Source organism: Beauveria bassiana, assembly GCF_000280675.1.
Source record: "Beauveria bassiana ARSEF 2860 unplaced genomic scaffold BBA_S00005, whole genome shotgun sequence".
Classification (NCBI taxonomy): Eukaryota; Fungi; Ascomycota; class Sordariomycetes; order Hypocreales; family Cordycipitaceae; genus Beauveria; species Beauveria bassiana.
The window spans coordinates 182,929-199,561 of NW_007930840.1; the positions used below are offsets into that span (position 1 = coordinate 182,929).

The following is a 16,633-nucleotide window of genomic DNA, read 5'->3' on the forward strand; positions in this document are numbered from 1 at the left end:
CCCGGCCTTGCGGGCCAACCCAGATGCGCATCTCCTTTCATAATTGCTTTCCCTAGTTATCACGGTTATATAACAGGCAAAATCCTACACAAAATTTGATGCATCGCAGGATTCTGGACATTTCCGTCTGATAATAAGCGCATTTGCTCTCCCGCCGAAAAGGGAAGCCCTCACGTTAAGGATGCGGTCACCACCCAAGACGCCAGACACGATGGCGACTACAGACGTGAATCAAGATGATTACGCAAGAGAGGTTTTGGGCTTGGACGCTGGCATCACGGAAGACGCCATCGACGCCGATTTGGTCGCCAAAGCCAACTCGTTGGGTATTGCCTCGTCTACGTTACAGAAGCGCAACACATCGAGCGCATTCTCTTCCTCGACATTCGGCTCTACCATGGACCAGACATTTTCTGCAACTTCCTCTTCGACGCACGCCACGCCTCGGTCTTCCATTTTTGCAGCCTCGAGCACCGATTTGGCGCACAGTGGCGCAGGTAGCTTTGCGCTATACGACCAATTTCTCGCCTCCGTTGATACGCCACTCGAGCAAGTGCGCTTCCGCAAGGGGTCCCTTCCCGCCGCCAACTCGTCGGCGCAGAGCCTCTTCAGCGTCAGTACGCACAAGAGCTTTTCTAGTGTCAAGTCGGGCTTCAAGTCACGCTCTTGGTGGAGAAAAAGGTCAGACCCTTCTCTGTAAGTAAACCGCGGGGGCAAGCTGTACCGAGTAGTGCTTGAAAGCATCATGTGCTAACAATGACATGATGGTAGGTCCTGTCATGGCTGCCGTAGCTCGGCTGGCAAAACGGTGTCTCTTCATGCGCTTTCGTGCAGCCACACGTATTGCTCCCAGTGCTTGCAATATGTTGTGAGCCAGGCATGCGTGAATGAAGAGAGCATGCCCCCGCGCTGCTGCTCTCGGCCCTTTCCGAGCAGTGTGCTTCAGGAAATATTAGATCGTCACACGCAACAAACCTTTCTCAAGGCGGTAACCCATTTCAGCACACCAAAGCACGCTCGTATATACTGCCCCAGGAGCAAATGTGCTGTATTTATCAATCCACACCAAGTGATTAATCACAAGCACCCCTTTAACGTGACCTGTCAAGAGTGCCTTGCTCGCGCGTGCCGCAGGTGCAAGCAAGGCTCACATCCTCTGGGCACCGACTGTCCAGAGGATTGGGAACTCGAAGCGGTCAAGAAGATGGGCCAGAGCACAAACTGGAAACGATGCCATAGCTGCCACAACCTGGTCAACCTCCCCAAGGGCGCCACGCACATGATATGCCGATGCAAGGAGGAGCTATGCCACATTTGCGGTGGCATCTGGGACTCTGCAACAGGCTGTCCCAACTTGTGCGGCAACGAGGCCGAGCTCGAAAAGCGACAAACGGGTTTCCCAAGCGCACATGTCCAGGATGGACACCACGACGGCACGAGACCACCGTCGGCGGCGGCGCAAAAGGAAGCAGAGAAGCGCAACGCCGAAAAACGATCGCTGCGAAGCCCCGAGGTACAGGCTCTCATGGGCAAGCAGGCCCTTGAGCTGAGCCGCTTCTGCGCCTTTTCCGCGCGCACGCGGAGCTCGATGCAGACGCGCCACGCGACGGACAAGCTCGCGGTGCTGGAGCGGCACGCCGACGAAGAGGACGCCCTCAAGCACAAGCACCACCAGGCGAGCAGCGCGCTCGAGGACCGCCAGATTGCCGCCGAGATGGAGCTGCGGGCGACGCTGGAGCAGACGGCGCGGAGCGTCAAGCTGCGTCTCAAGCACATGGAGGCCTACTGCCAGGGGCGCGCCGCCAACGCTGCCGCCGCCGCCGCAGATGCCGAGGCGGGCCGGGTGGTGACGGAGCGCAACCTCAAGGAGCTGGGCCAGCAGTACACGCTGCGCGACGGCATGGAGCGGCAGCAGGCGGCCAAGATTAACGTGATGCGCGAGCGGCAGGCACGGCGCATGGAGGAGCTGCTGGACCGCCACGAGGCCGAGGAGGAGGCGCTCGCGGACCGGCAGCACGGGGAGACGCAGGCGCTGGCGGCGCGGTGCGCGGCCGAGGACGAGGCCCTCACGGGTACGCTCCGCATGCTGCAGCTGAGGCTCAATGCGCGATGGAGCCTGCAGCTCGACGTGCTGTGCAGAGAGCGCGAGGAGGCCGAGGGCTTCAGGTACGGCGCGGTCGCGACGCCGGCGTGGCCGCAGGATCAATTCTACGTTGAGCAATGGTGGTGCCGTCAATGAGTGAACCTTCTCTTTTTTTTTTTTTTTGTCTTTTTTTGCTTTATCTCGTGTTGTAGTGGGTTGCAAATTGGGGGAAAAGGCTGAATCGCTCTCTTGTGAAAGTTTTTTTTTTCTTTCTTTGCATTGTTCTTTTTTTGTTTCTATATCCCGAGAAGCCACGGCAGCATATACTTTTTATTTGTTTCTTTGTATAACAAAGCCTTGCATTAGACTATCCTGTCAATTTTCTTTTCTTCTTTTTCGTTTCTCATTCCGCTATATCATTCCGCTATATCACTCTGCATCCTACTTTGCCAATTATCATATACGATAGAAACTGGACTTGTCTTTTTTCTTTGTGGACGCGGGAGGACAGGAGATGGATGGGGCAGGCACGCTTCAAATCGGGCTGCAGAGCACAATGATTGCGCAGCGAATCATATATTTCTCCCCTCCTCAGTTCACAAGCCATCTCCTGATGCATTGTTCAACGCCAAGGTGGCCCTTGCATGGAGGGCTGGGAGCCTGGGACGGGGGGGAGGGGGCACGCCACGGATCAGGCTGCAGAGCAGCTGCGCACCGTGAGTGCCAAAATTGCACAAACATTCATACGTTCAGTTCGCAAGCTTTCTTCAAGGCCAATGTGGCCCTTGCTACGCTACCGAGTTGCTGGTTCGGATGGGCGTGCAATGCGTGTTGCAGAAGTAGGTGGACAGGGTTGTGTGTGTCTGTGGCGAGTGGTGACCAATTGACGATTCACAGTCAACAAGGATTATCCATCCTCGAGGATTTTCGTAAAAGGTTGTAATAATTTATAATTCTGCTGGGGCCAGGCCGGGGCGGGAGCAGCTCAGGCCAACCCGCGGCCCCTGGGGGGGTTTGCCCGACCCAGTTGTCTAAATTATTTTCTTTGGAGAGCCGACGCCAGATCGACAGCGGCGCAGTGGGTTCGCGATGCTGATTTGCCCTTTTCTTTTCAAATTTTTTTTCTCTGCACTTTGCAGGTCCCCGATGAGAAAGCATCAGACTGCACGGGCAGTGTGGCTGGTTGCAGTGAAACAATGAGAGTGTAGCCAGCCACACCAAGAAAACGACTCTCGAGCAACGAGGTTGGCTGTGCGCGCGAAGCTTGCTAATAATAACAAAACGTTGCCCCTGGTTCCTGGACGGTATGGGGCCAGACTTGGGGTAAACTGCGATTTCGAGAGGCGCAATGCTGCCGTAGTTGATGATATCGCGTGCAAAAGATGGCTGGCGGTGGAGGTTGGTCAGCGTCATAGTTGCTGGAATAAAGTCACAAGAATACGACCCGGCTGAAGTTGGAGTTTGTTAATATGACAACTTGCTGGGGGCCCATGCAAGGGAGATTAAAATCAAGCGCATCTTCGTGCAGCCTGCAGGTAAGCGGACAAGACGAATCCATCTTGAGTGGTACTGGAAGTGGCGCTCAGTAGTAACGAGCGGACAGGCCTTTTTCCATTCAGCAGATATCGACGACTGTAGTCAAGGGAGAGCACAGACGCCGGTTGCATTGTTTATTCGTAAATAGGCTCGGAAAAAAGAGGAAATGAAGCATCGCAGGCACAGATTCAGCGCACAGTGCAAAGGATGCACAGTTCAGTTACGATTTTTTTACGGATACTGTACGCCGTTTGCTTTCGCAGGTTGGTCCGCCAGCTGTCAACTGGCGAGGGGCTAGATATGTAGCACAGTGTCAAAGTGTCAATTGCCAGCTTCATTTTTGCTTTTTACACATTACAGGATGTGATGATAAGTTTTGACCGACCGGGCGGTTTTTTTAGAGTTGCCGCCATCATCACCAGGCATGAAGCATGATAATGCAACGAGTCTGGGCGCAACCACCACAACGGCCATGTGATTACACCAAGAGCAATGTGAAAAAACGAGACATTCAGTCATAATTATGCAAGAGCATAATCAGCAACAGTGTGCCGGAAGGCGGGATTCTCATAGCCCGCGGTCCGAGACATGGCCCAACCAAGGCTTCAACGTCTGCCCTCCACCAGCCTCGACCTAGTTATGTGATCCTTGCAGTCCTCACGATTGCTTGCGTCAAGACATGGGCCTGACCAACAAAAGATGCCATTGAAAAACTATCACGCCGCATATCGCTGGTCTGGCACCCGCGGGCGCTCGAGTTTCGGAAACCGATCTTGTCTGCCTAATATCGGACGGGTAACACGCTACATACTTAATACCACGGCTTTCTCCCGCTCATACTTCCGCGCTATGCCTGGTAATAACCAACCTCGAAAAGTCTACAACAAGCTGCCTGGGGTGCCACCATCGTGCCCGTACGGATACCAAGCCAAGGTCTCATTAGCGTCGAGCCACCAACTGGGCCCCGGCCCCTGCAACTCCCAAGGTCTCTTTGACTCCTATTCAGCTGCCACATTACTGGTAGGATGAGAAGACAATCAACCGTCTACCAGTTACTTGGATGTTGAGAGTTCTGGCTCAGAGGACAGCGTTTTATGTCTTACTCTTTGCATCGACGAGGGAGGGCGCCAAGAGCTATCATGACCGCTAAACAGATTTCAACTGTGCTCGCAGCTCGACAACGTATCCGTTCAGAAGGACCAGGACGCCGCGGTCCCGTTTTTAGTTCAGCGAATGATGATGTCGCTTCAGAGGGCAGCAACTCTCTCCTCCCCGCAGCTACATGCAGGGTTGCTTGTTAGTGTGCTTGCTGCTTCTCGAGATCCCGGCTGTGAGGTCCGTCCTCCACTCCAAGAAAACGCCATCTTACCAATTCGCGCCGATCCTTGTCTACCAGCCCTTTTCCCACCCCTGCTTCCTCTTTTTCGGGTTGCTGCTGTCGATACTCTGTTGCGTCAGTGGGAAGACTGCTCAAATTGGCCCTGGACCCCGACCAGGCCTTCGTCTCTAGTACTCTACTCTTTCTCCGTCTTTTCGTTTTTCAGCAAATCTTGTCGCCTCTGCATTGTTTTCGCGCAGTCATAGCCTGTCTTTCCATTTTATTTTTTTTGGCGGGGTATTGCTGCTACATCGACGATACGGGGTTATTTTTCGTCCCTAATTCATCGTGTTTCGCCTCCGCTCGGCATTGTTTACTCGGCTCCAACCTCCAGTCTGCAGATGCAGGGTCCCAAATCTGCACTTTCGAAACACGATTCACATCGCACTGCATCACTGCTAGCAAGCCCACCGGCCACCTCACTGCTGGGCGTCGACCTTATCACCGCTGCTGCTCTCCCAGTTGGGTGAAATATATTTGCTGCTCGCACATCTTGGGACCCAGATATTGATTTTTCGTCACCTGCCGCTCCGCCCCTGGTCGCGTTGGCGTCAAGGACCCCAGCGAGTTTTGAGCCAAATCAGCCCAGGTTCATCCTCAACGTCCGTGCCACAATACACGAGATTGCCGACATTAGTACTACTGTCGAGCCCTTGAAGCAAATTCAGCAAGGGAATATCCAATCTACTGTGACAATGGTTACCGTCGATACACCTCCTCTCTCCATCACTATCGATTCTCCAACATCTTCAGCAGAATCATGGGACAGCAATTCGATGCACCCCTCGCCATTAGCTTCACATCCTTTTCGGATTCCCACACCAAGCTTTACTGACCTCGACATTCCATCCGAACTGCAGTGTGCGCCGCGTCTTTTTTCAGACTCCAACTTTTCTGGCACCCGCACAAGTTATCTCGGGGGTGACTTACACGATACCTTTGGCTTTGCCGACAATATGCGCCGCCGTCGCAGCCGCGATGATGTGGCTGCTCTGATAGAGTTCCTGCGCAGTAATGAGCCGCCTGCCAGCAACTTCATGGCCCAGCCATACAGCAACAAGGAAGAGGGAGAACGTGGCAGATGGGTCAAGCTCAATGTCATGGGCAAGAGGAGAAGCAAGTCCATGAGCAGAACACTACCACCTATTCGACTGCCCGATTCTGCTGTGGCTGGTGTCACTACGGGTGGTCATCGCCATATTGCCATTTCTATTCCTCTCGAGGCCTCCCACTTTGGCGACACTCCCAGGTCCCAGTACCCCGTCTTTGATAAAGACACTCAGCCGCCTGTCCCGCCACTGCCCGAGTCGGTCCGTACTTACAAAAATGACAAAGGCGTCGTGACAGTCCTTCGGCCCCTTTCGCCGAGCCATAATGCGAGCACCATTGCAGCAAGCCCGGCTTCGCCTCGTCGTTTTGACAGAGATTATCCTCCGCAGCTGCTACGAAATCGCCGGATGATGCCTCCATCTCCGCCACCATCGTCTTCTCCGCCGTCGTCTCCTTTTGATACCGATCATTGGCCTCTAGCTCCCACCGAGCCAGAGGCGTCGTGTGTTGGCCAGCAGTCCACAGCTTTTAACGATACCCACGAAGAGACTCAGTCAAGGGTCGCCCCGCAATTCGTCCGTGCAGCATATCCTTCGCGCGGTTCAAGCATGGCTGCCTCCCCACGCATCAAGCATCATCACACCTCGTCCATTGACGAGATTATTGCGGAAGAAGAACCTTATAACAGAAATCCCTCGCCCATGCCCTGCGAAGGTCTTGTATATCGCAGCACCGACCGACGCATGGGACGCCCGCCGGTATCTTTGGCAACATCGACTTTGTCACGAAAGTCGACATCCAACTTGCGATCAGAATGGCAGGCTGAACATGGGAGACCGGCAAGGGCGTCAAAGGCCACACAAGTCATAAGCAGCCCCGTCAGCGATCGCGGCACGTCTCCCTCACCGCCTGCGAGCATTCTCTCTGTTAAAAGCCGTCGCGAAAAGGTGCGCGACAAGAAATTTCGGGATCTTGCGGCATTACGAAGCTCTAAAACGGGTAACTCGTCGATTACAACTGCCAAGGGCAGTGATCCGTCAAATGCCTCTTTAACCAAGGATAAGTCTGTTCCTGCGGTCAATGACCAAACTGAACCAAAACTTTCCACAATCATGGTCGTCGTCGACATGAATCCAGCCGATGAGGCAGCCGACCAGGTACATGTAATCCCTCCCACAGACGATCACGGACCCGTCGTTGAGTTGCGGCCAGAGTCTGCCGCCACAACGCCCCCAACGCCACCTTCATCGACCGAGACGTCGCCCTTGCAGAAACACGGCTTCGACACGACGCGCACATCTCTGACTCGCCGCCGCGAGTGGCAGACCAGCCGCGAGCAGGAGCGCAAGCAGCGCGAGTCCAACGCCGCCGTCAAGATGCAGCTCCGACAGCGCAGCACATCTAACCCCCACGAGGTCGTGCCCATCACCGACCCCGAGCGCGAGATTCTGTACCTCTACGAGGCCTATCGCGAGCAGCGCCTCCGCGAAATGGAGAGCCGTGTCCGCCGTCTCGAGCGCAACGGCGACCTCTGGCTGCGCGCCCTCCACCCCATGCTAGAGGACGTCCGTAGCAGTAGCAGCGGCCTCCACGACGACAATGTTCGGGACTGGGCCTCGGACGACGGCGGCGCCGGCGCAGGCGCCACCACCAGCATTGACCGCCTCACACGCGCCTCGCAGCGTCGCAGGCTCATTCGCCGCGCAAGCCTCTCCCGCGAGCGCATGCTCGAGGAGATGGTGCGCCGGGAGGAGCGCGACACGCTGGAACACGAAGGCCAGCACCCCGACGTCAGCGGCATGAGCGCCATCGAGCCGCTGATGCGTGAGCTCGCCGGCGGTGTCGGTGAGTGCGGCGGCGGCGGCAAGCAGCCGGAGAGGAGTGCGCTGCCGCCGAGGACGCATTCCTTGCCGGCGGCAACGCGCCAGTTATCGGGGGATGTGCCGCCGATGCCGCTGCGCCCTCGACCTGTGGGTAGCAGCGTGAGGGTGTAAACGATGTTTTTTTTTTCATGCATCTCATTGCGAAAAGAAGAAAAAAGTCCATTGTATTTTTTTTTTTTTTTGATTTCTTATTCCCAACATTTATAAGCGATATATACCTCCAGGCATTTCTGCGATTTCTTTTCTGCGTAGAAACCCGCTTGTCTTGATGGTTTCGGAGAGAGAGTGTCGGCTTAAACTACGAGACCAGTGCAAAACTAATATTCACAATATACAACTCATTTTCATCGTCACCTCTGCAAACTGTAGGCGTCGGTGAATTCATCTTGATCTGATGTATTAGAATGTGTCATGATAACTTGAAATCGTCGAAAACAGGCCCTTGTAGTAATGCTCTCGAAACGTCTCCCATTTGTTCATCACCTTGTTCTTGTTCCAAATCCTGTTCTGTTTGCTGGTGACTCTTACATCTCCTTTTAGTGATTATAGCCTGCATTGTCTGGAACGAATCCCGTTCAAGACACAAAACCAGAGCAGAGCCTAATTCATGATAATCACAGTACAACTCATTTCCACCATGACATGTGCAAATCGTGAGCTTTTGTGTAATCTATCTTTATTTGAAGTATGAGAATGTGTATGAAGAACTTGACTAAGAACTTGACATTGCTGAAACAGCCCTTGTAATTATGCTTTTGAACATCCCCATTTACTCATCGCCTTCTTTCTCTTGTTCTTCTTGTTCTTGTTCTTCTTCTTTCACACCCTGCCTGCTTGCTGGCGATTTTCACTTTCTACCCTCTCTTGATTATAGCTGCACCTCCTGAAATGAATCCCCATCGGCCGTCGAGGCAGGCTTCTTAGCCTCTTTACCCTCTCTTGCCTCCTCTTCTTCCTCCTCATCGTCGTCATCCTCGCCGTCCCCAGCCTCGTCATCCTGCGGCTTCTTCTTCTTTTTCTTCTCCTCTGCCGCCGCCAAAGACGCCCTGCTGCCCGAAGGCCGGTGGTGATGCGCCAGTTTCTGGTCGTCCTTGTCCTCGCGTCGCATCTTTTGCTCCTCATCGTGCGACGGACGACGGACTTTTGGCTCCGGCGTTTCTCCCTGCTTTTCCTTTTCCTCTTCGTCGTCGTCGTCATCCTCGTCCTCGGCTGGGTGCTCATTGCGATCTCGTGCATCCTCCTGGCCTTCAATCACGCTCTCATCCTCGTCCTCGTCATCCTCGTCCTTTTTGGAAGCGCCGTCCTCATTCGGCGGCGGAGGCGGCGGCGGCTGATTCTTTTGGGCGGGTGGCGGCGTGGGCGTGGGCGTCGCCTCGCTCGGGGGTCCGGGCCGCATGGCGTCGAGGTAAAACTTGGTGACGCCGAGGATGCGGCCATTCTTCTCGCAGGCGTCTACCCACTCTGGCCTTACGACGGGTATGTTATTCTCCACGGCCTTTTCCCACGCGGTGCCGCGCCCCTCGGTCGTGACAAAGTGCGTCGTGTCGATGCGCACGCCGTCCACAATCTTGGCGCCGATGCGCTCGACCGCCTCGGCCAGCGCCTGCTTGGCCGACGCGGGCAGGAACCCCGTGGTGATTGTGATGCCGCCCAGGTCCGTCATCTTGTGCGTGCGGACCGCCACCTTGTCACTCGTGCGCGTGCCGGCGCTCGTGCGCAGCACCAGGTGAAAAGTGTACTCGGTGTCGACGGCCAGGCCGCTAATCTTGGTGCTGTGCATCTGCAGCGGCCGCGGTATGTGGCCCGCCTTTTGCCCGTTGCGGTACAGCGTCAGCGAGGTCAGGTCCGCCGTCGCGAGCTCAATGGGCTCCCACTCAAGCACGACCGACGTCTGCGTCGCGTTGCGGCACCGTAGCACGGGCGTCGCCGGCTCGGCGGCCCCAAACGACGCGTGGATGCGCTCCTGCAGCGCGCGGAACTTGGCCTCCTCGGCCGACTCCTTGGCCGCGTTTTGCGAGACGTTGATGTCGACGATGCTACCCGAGGAAATGTTGGGCGGCAGGAGGATGGAAGGGAACTCGATCTGTGAGGCAGGTAGACGGGGGGGGGTCACTGGTTAGCCTGCGGTGCGTCGTCGAGGGGGGCAAGACATGCAGCAGGGTGAGTGATGTCGATGCGATAGGGAATTGCAGCTGTATGAAACGCGGGGAAATTGCTTACGAGGCGCTTGTCGGGCGTCAAAAGCACCGTGACACCGGCGTCGACCTTGCCGACGGTCAGGGACACAAGCATGGCTGCTGGTGTGGCCTGGCGGTGCTTGGTGCGTTGGTACTATTGCGTTTCGTAGTTCAATTGGGGTCGAAATCGGGCTCGAGCAAAGGCTTATAGTTTGTATGCAGATGGCTAGCTGCGTCGTAATGAGCAAACAGCAGCTTTTGTGGTGTCGTGGCGGCGTACAGGTGGCTGTGTTGGTGATATGGAGAGAGAGAGAGAGGGCTGGGCTTGCTCTGGTGGCAGCTTGGCGGAGCTGGAGGAAGCTCAGGCGGTGGACAGCACACGAGGTGCCAGGAGGGGGGGGGGGTTATATGGAAAGTGCGGCATCAATTCACCAATTTTTGGATACGACAATCATTTCCATAAAATCCAAGATAAATTCCACCTTTACTACTTCATTAGAATTTCCTGCAAAGCATTTACCATCTGACCAATTTCTTCCGTCGTTTGCCAACGGTGGCCGGACATTCCGTCACGTGACGAAATTCTTGTTGGCCGTTTCATTGATAAAAGGTGGCTGGCCAGATCCAGGTAATGATTTTTTTTTTTTCCTTGGTGTGAAGGGAATACGTCAGATTGATTGCTGTGCTTGAGAATACATCTTCGTGAAATGGTCGGTGTGCAGCCTTGCGTAAACTCCGAATAACACCAGTTGTCGCAGGCACTTGTGGCGGAGACACAGACAGGTAGTGTATTGGGTGGAAAGCTAGGAACAATTTCGTCCATGTCTAGGAATCTTCATTCTGTATCAACGGATATACCGCATGTCCAGCTATGCTGAGCCTGCTTTACAGCTCCTGATTATCATACGCGTTCCACTCTGACCAGTCCTTGGTTTCGCCAGGCAGCTTAATCGCCTTCCACTCTTCCTCCTTGACGCTGTTCCACTCCTCGACCGGAATCCATCCAATGTACGCGCGGTCGCCAAACCCGCCAATCCAGTACACCTTTGTCACAACCATGCGCGTCCAGTCGCTCGTGTGAATGTGGTTGCCCGGCAGCCAGTACTTGCTGTCCGGGTGCTTGGCCAGGTAGCACTCCTTGAGCTTCTCCGTCTGGGCCTCGTCGGCGCCAAAGGGCTCCAGGTAGCCAAAGAGCGCAAAGCGGGGCAGATTGTCGGCCGAATACGGCACCGTGTCCGGGATGCTGGGGTCGGCCGAGTTTGGCGGGACCTCGGCAGCGGTGCTGCGGCTGAAAAAGGGCAGGTAGGACAGAGCGCGCTTCACGACGCCGATGCGCTTGGCGGGCGGGTATGGCGGCACCCACTGCAGCGACACGGTCAGGTTGGAGCCGGCCTGCACGTTGCGGAAAGTGGTGCCAATCTTGAGCTCCAGCACCGTCGGGTTGCCGACGTCCTCGCAGTCGGCGACATAGTCGACCAGGCCAATGGGCTGGCCCTCGACGCCATGGTCGGCGACCGTGCTGCGGCGGCGCGTCGACTTGGACTCGCTCGGAAAGACGGTGGAAAAGGTGGCGAGCTTGCTGAGGGCGAGGATGCGGCGGCCCATGACGGCCGACTCGGAGCTGGTCGGGATGCGGTGCTCGGCCGCTTCCGCGGGCGGCTTGCTACTGCCGTCCATGGCCTGCTGGCCGGAAGCCAGGGCAGTGGCCGCGGTGCCAATGACGGCGAGGGCGGAGGTGAGCTTCATTGTTGACAATTTGATGGGTGAGGAGGGAAAAAAAAAAAAGGTCCAGGCGGCCCAACTTGAAACGAATGCGGGTAAAGCCTGTGTGTCAGACTCGGGGGAAGCTCAGTATGCAGGCCCCCCGGTCCTTAAATAGTTAATGAGGAGGAAAGTAAATAATAATAAAAAATTAAAAATTAAAAAAAAAGGCCTCAAAAATTGGAGATTAAGCAGTGGCGTGACAATATTTGCAGAGAGAGAAAGAGGGGGTAAAAAGCTGAATGGTGGTCAGTTGGGAGGGGGTCTTCCTCTTCGGCTTAAGGTCCAATGCAACCCCAGAACATCCAGGCAGGTGATTCGAGAGTGGAGACGCCCACGCAACGCTGATTGATTAGATTAGATCAGGCGGTTCGCAACTTTGTCACCATTACACCCGAACAAAGGCGGAAAAAAAAACAGCAGCGCAAAGCCGGCGCGCTCCGCTATTTCTGTTATCTGCTATTGAGCGGGATATTGGCAATTATTGAATTTTTCAAAACGCTCGCCGGTGGATTTTTTAGTCAACAGCGTCGCGATTGCATATGTGGATTGCTGCAATATATTGTGTAGCGTTGCGTCGGACTGTGCATCGGCCCTCGGTCGGCCTCGCTTGGCCCTCGAGGGTCACCAATAGCCACAGTTTGATTGAGAAGAAAAACCGATTGCGCAGAAAGATCAAGCAATTTTGCTCTGCCTATAACTGTTCTAACAAAAGTTCTAAGCATACATATGCACATATTGTTCAGGTCGCAGCTAAGTCAAGTCTACAAAGCAATCATCATCGCAGTCCGCATTCGTTCCAACAAAAATTACCTCATCGTCGGACTGACCCATAAAGACATCATCCATAGCTGGGGAAACTCGTGCCTCGCCAAAAATCACACTCTCCGACCCGGAAATATCAGACTCGTCGTCGTCGATAACCATTGTATTGTCTTCGGGTATGTAGCTGTCGATATTGTCTTCTTTTAAGAGCCAATCATGCAAGTGCTTGTACAGTACATACACTGTGTTTGGCGGAAACGCATTTCCGATCTGCCGCCGAATTTTGGTCAAGGTGCCCACGAATCTGTGTGACTTCGGGAAGCCTTGCAGGCAGGCAAGCTCCCGCAACGTAAAGTCACGACGCCCACTAGGGTGGTACGAGTTGGCGCCACCGGTTGTGATGGTGCGGCCAAGAGTATTTGCATCCCACGATGGACGCGGGGGATGAAACGTCTGCACAGCTTCGGGGTTATGGAGATTGTCGCCCATGCGCACCCGCGCAAGAGTGCTGGCAACCGTGTTGAACGGCTTAGTACCGTTTCCGCCAAACTCGGAATGCGTGGGAGCTGGGAATGGCGGCGATTGCTCGCCAGGCGCCGAGGCAATCATGATCAGACGCTTTCGATCCTGGGGCGATCCCCAGGTACATAGTCTGATTACAGACCAACGCACAGAGTAGCCCAGATCAGTAAAGTCGCGGATCAGTGCCCAGAAGTGATTGATATGCTTGGCATGTGTTATGCCAAACGTCTGCTCCAGTGTAATAATTCGAGGACGACATTGGTTGATTAGATTCCGACAGGTGTAAAGAGCCTCAGTGTTGGCGACATCGTTTGGTCCATCATGTGTATGCGCAGGTGACCAAACCTGACATGGAGGAGATAAATGGAGTATGTCGACTGGTCTTCGCTGCTTCTTATCTGCGTACTTCTTAGTATCACATTCGTATAACTGCGTAAACGGAAAGTTGCCGCTATAAGTCTCCTAGACCTCGCGCTCCTTGTCGATAGCATATCGTACTTTGAATCCGGCGTCTTGGGCACCGCGAGACACGCCGCCCGCTCCGGAAAAAGAGTCGAAAAGCGTGTATGTCTGACTAGGACACCTCGAAATCGGTATATCTAGAGATTTGAGCGATTCTGCCATCGTTTTCCACCCCCCTCCGCGTTGTCGCGGCCCTCGCCACAGTTCCGAGACTTCTTTGTCTGATACGCGGTATTTCGCATCGAGTAGGTCATCGCTCCGAAGGTGCTCTAGTAGTTCCTCTTCTGCTTTATTTCTGTTTGTCGCTGTAATTGAGTAGGTGATTGTTATACTCCATCGGCAGACAATGTGTGCAGATTTCTCAGCCGCTATCCTCTTTTGTTCTAGGGAGCGAGAGCGGGCGTATCGATTGATGTCGACGGCGTGCGCTGGGAACGGTGCATTCGTTACGATGAGCGTTCGCCAACGAATGACACGCTGGGGTTCGACGTCGACCAACACCGGGGAATCAGGCTTTTGACCGGGCTGTCTGTGTTGGTGAAGCACCATGCAGACCTCATTCAGTCGGTCTCTTAGTTTCCCGTTCAAGTGACGGACCCTTGTAAAAGGTATGCCTCGAATGAACGTTGCACCATCGTAATCGCGAATTATTGTCGTGACTTGTAAGAAGTTGATCTTCAACTCTCCCAAGTAGGTATCGCTTATCTGAATGCAGTTTGTCGGCTTGATAGTAAGCCCACAAGGAGCTACTATAGAGTCAAGCTCTGTTTCATTCGGGCGATGGGGCAGAATTAGCCTTTGTGATTCGTCCTCTGTCAGGTCAATGACTTCAGATGCGAACAAGACATCTGCTTCTGCGTCATCTTCTTCAATGATTTCACAGAAGTCGTCGTCTTCGTCGGCCGTAGAGGGGAGGATTGTTGAAGTCGACGCCACGCTTGCTGAGCGTAGTCGTTGGCGTTGGCGTCGGTGTCGGGAGCGGACGTAAACGTCATCATCGCTATCGTCAACCCAGGTAGCATTCATGGCGTGTTTTGCGGAAGAGTTTCCTGGTCAAGTGAGTCACACAAGATTGATAGAAAAGCCGACAGGGCGCGAAAAAAAAAAAACTTGATTCAAAATAGGTTCAACAAGGCAAAGCAAAGGCAATGTCAAAGCAGCAAAGAATGATGTCGAGACACCGACGACACGACAGCAACGCCGAGAGAATTCGATTTCGAGGATTCGGATCATGTGGGAAGTGAAAACCCTCGGGAAGCGAGGTTAGGTGGAAGAAATACGGCAGAAAATGGCAAGCGGCGATGTGTGAACCCTAGAAGCAGTCACTGCAATGGGCCCACAGCAGGTGAGAAGATACTGACTTGAATTACATTCGTAGCGCTTCGAATCAAGCGATTAACAAACTAGACACGATCGGTAAAATTCTCGTGTTTGAGTGTGCAATAGTTGTCGAATCATACTCTCTGAGCGTTGCGGAGCGAAGTTTCTGGTTGCAATGGCCATGTTGTAAGCTCCATAGCTACTCCGTTTGCCGCTCCATTTTGCAAAAGTTAGTTCTACTATAATTTTTCGACATTTAATGCAACTCTTGAAATGAATCAGACTTGCTAACAAATTTGCACAGCGCCCTGTATGGCTTCGTCGACATGATGCCTGCGAATACCCGGGGCTGGCCCTAGGCAGATGCCCTTGCAGGCCAGGCCCGCGATGAGCTTGTCCACATCAATGGTAATCCTTCTCTGCGGCGTCGATGGCAGTGATGACGTGGGTGATTGTCCCGTCAAGTCTGGCATAGGCGACGCTGCTGAGACCACACGCAGGCCGCTGGGGATATCTTGTCGCTCGTCGAGCTGCCTGCCAAAAATTGTCCAGTCAGGTAGCTCGGGCTCCCACGACTCTGGCGTAAAAGGACCCTCTGCGTCGGCCTCGCTTACTTCGGATCCGAGATGCAGTGTGACCGTCTTTTGCGACTTGTTCCTGACGTGAATACCTCGCTGCGTCAAATACTCCTCCACATCCGAAGCCTCTAGCCACTCGCCGGCAAGTTGTGGCAGATCCGTGTCGAACCATGTTCGCGTGAGACCGTACTTGAGGCGTTGCAGCTTTGGCGGCGCTAATCGTAGCACCATTTCCGTCGAGCCCTCTATCTTTCTATGTAGCTGCGGTAGAAAGCGTCCGGCGTAATCGAGATTGCCAAGGATGTCGCCAGGAGATGACTGTACCATTGGCTGTGGTGGCAGCAGCTCACCAGGCAGGGTATGCATGCCTGGTGAAAATTCCGGTGTGTAGCTGCCCAAGTCGCTGCCCAGCTCGCTGCCTTGTGAAGACTGTAGATCAAAGTCGGATGCAGAGCGCGTGATGCTCTCTGAGAGGATCCTACGAGCGCACGTGGCTTGAGTGCAGTCGAGAAGGCTGCAGGCCAACGTGTCCTGCAGCTGGACGCCGCTGCTGTGGAGAAGATTGGACATTTCTACCGACGTCTTGCCAATGGCAAGGTTGACATCGAGTGGCACGTAGCCTGCAGGATACTGGAGAAGCGACCTTTGCAGGCCGCGAAAGGCGGAGATGGTGCCGCGGAGAGCGTTCTCAAGCGCGGCGGCCTTTTGCTCGGCGGCAGCGAGGGCATCTTGCTTTTTGGAGCGATATCTGCGCTGCGCTAGACGCATGCGGGTTCGACGACACTAGCAGAGGTGTAAGTAGATGAATGATTGAATAATGAAATGGCAACGAGATGGAACGTCTGCTTACTGTCTCTTCATCCTGCTGGCTGGTGTCGGCATCAGAATCCTGCATCCGCGGACGGCCAGCGCGAGGCCTTTGTGTTTGCATTGTAATATTTCTTTCGTATCTTGTCAAGTGAGTGAACTATGACAAGTAATTAATTCCACCACGGCGTAGTAGATGTTTTATATTTGCATCTGACGTTGTGAGATGGAAAAAGGCAAACGCATCGCCGCTGTCAATTGCCGGCAGGGGGGGCAAATCGACGCCCCGCTTTCCATTTTGGGAAATATCC

General features: G+C 54.3%; 6 protein-coding genes across 6 annotated transcripts; 2 read left to right on the plus strand and 4 right to left on the minus strand.

Moving 5' to 3' along the window:
- Window positions 1-211: 211 nt before the first annotated feature.
- On the plus strand, window positions 212-2,323 carry BBA_02358 (IBR domain-containing protein; the record flags this gene model as incomplete). The annotated part of the gene is made up of 3 exons (XM_008597455.1): window positions 212-696; window positions 772-2,166; window positions 2,296-2,323. The coding sequence occupies 3 exons, from the start codon at window positions 212-214 to the stop codon at window positions 2,321-2,323; spliced, it is 1,908 nt and encodes a 635-aa protein (XP_008595677.1).
- A 3,369-nt stretch (window positions 2,324-5,692) lies between these two features.
- BBA_02359 (uncharacterized protein) lies at window positions 5,693-8,041 on the plus strand (the record flags this gene model as incomplete). Its single annotated transcript, XM_008597456.1, has 1 exon — window positions 5,693-8,041. The coding sequence occupies one exon, from the start codon at window positions 5,693-5,695 to the stop codon at window positions 8,039-8,041; it is 2,349 nt and encodes a 782-aa protein (XP_008595678.1).
- Window positions 8,042-8,798: 757 nt separating this feature from the next.
- Window positions 8,799-10,672, minus strand: BBA_02360 (BRCA1 C Terminus domain-containing protein; the record flags this gene model as incomplete). The annotated part of the gene is made up of 3 exons (XM_008597457.1): window positions 8,799-10,013; window positions 10,151-10,261; window positions 10,628-10,672. The coding sequence occupies 3 exons, from the start codon at window positions 10,670-10,672 to the stop codon at window positions 8,799-8,801; spliced, it is 1,371 nt and encodes a 456-aa protein (XP_008595679.1).
- Window positions 10,673-10,992: 320 nt separating this feature from the next.
- On the minus strand, window positions 10,993-11,853 carry BBA_02361 (FMN-binding split barrel-related protein; the record flags this gene model as incomplete). The annotated part of the gene is made up of 1 exon (XM_008597458.1): window positions 10,993-11,853. One exon carries the CDS (start codon window positions 11,851-11,853, stop codon window positions 10,993-10,995), a length of 861 nt encoding a protein of 286 aa, XP_008595680.1.
- A 532-nt stretch (window positions 11,854-12,385) lies between these two features.
- BBA_02362 (C-5 cytosine-specific DNA methylase) lies at window positions 12,386-14,643 on the minus strand (the record flags this gene model as incomplete). The annotated part of the gene is made up of 4 exons (XM_008597459.1): window positions 12,386-12,562; window positions 12,682-13,260; window positions 13,306-13,584; window positions 13,654-14,643. 4 exons carry the CDS (start codon window positions 14,641-14,643, stop codon window positions 12,386-12,388), a joined length of 2,025 nt encoding a protein of 674 aa, XP_008595681.1.
- Window positions 14,644-15,224: 581 nt separating this feature from the next.
- BBA_02363 (uncharacterized protein) lies at window positions 15,225-16,446 on the minus strand (the record flags this gene model as incomplete). The annotated part of the gene is made up of 2 exons (XM_008597460.1): window positions 15,225-16,298; window positions 16,366-16,446. The coding sequence occupies 2 exons, from the start codon at window positions 16,444-16,446 to the stop codon at window positions 15,225-15,227; spliced, it is 1,155 nt and encodes a 384-aa protein (XP_008595682.1).
- Between the last annotated feature and the right edge of the window lie 187 nt (window positions 16,447-16,633).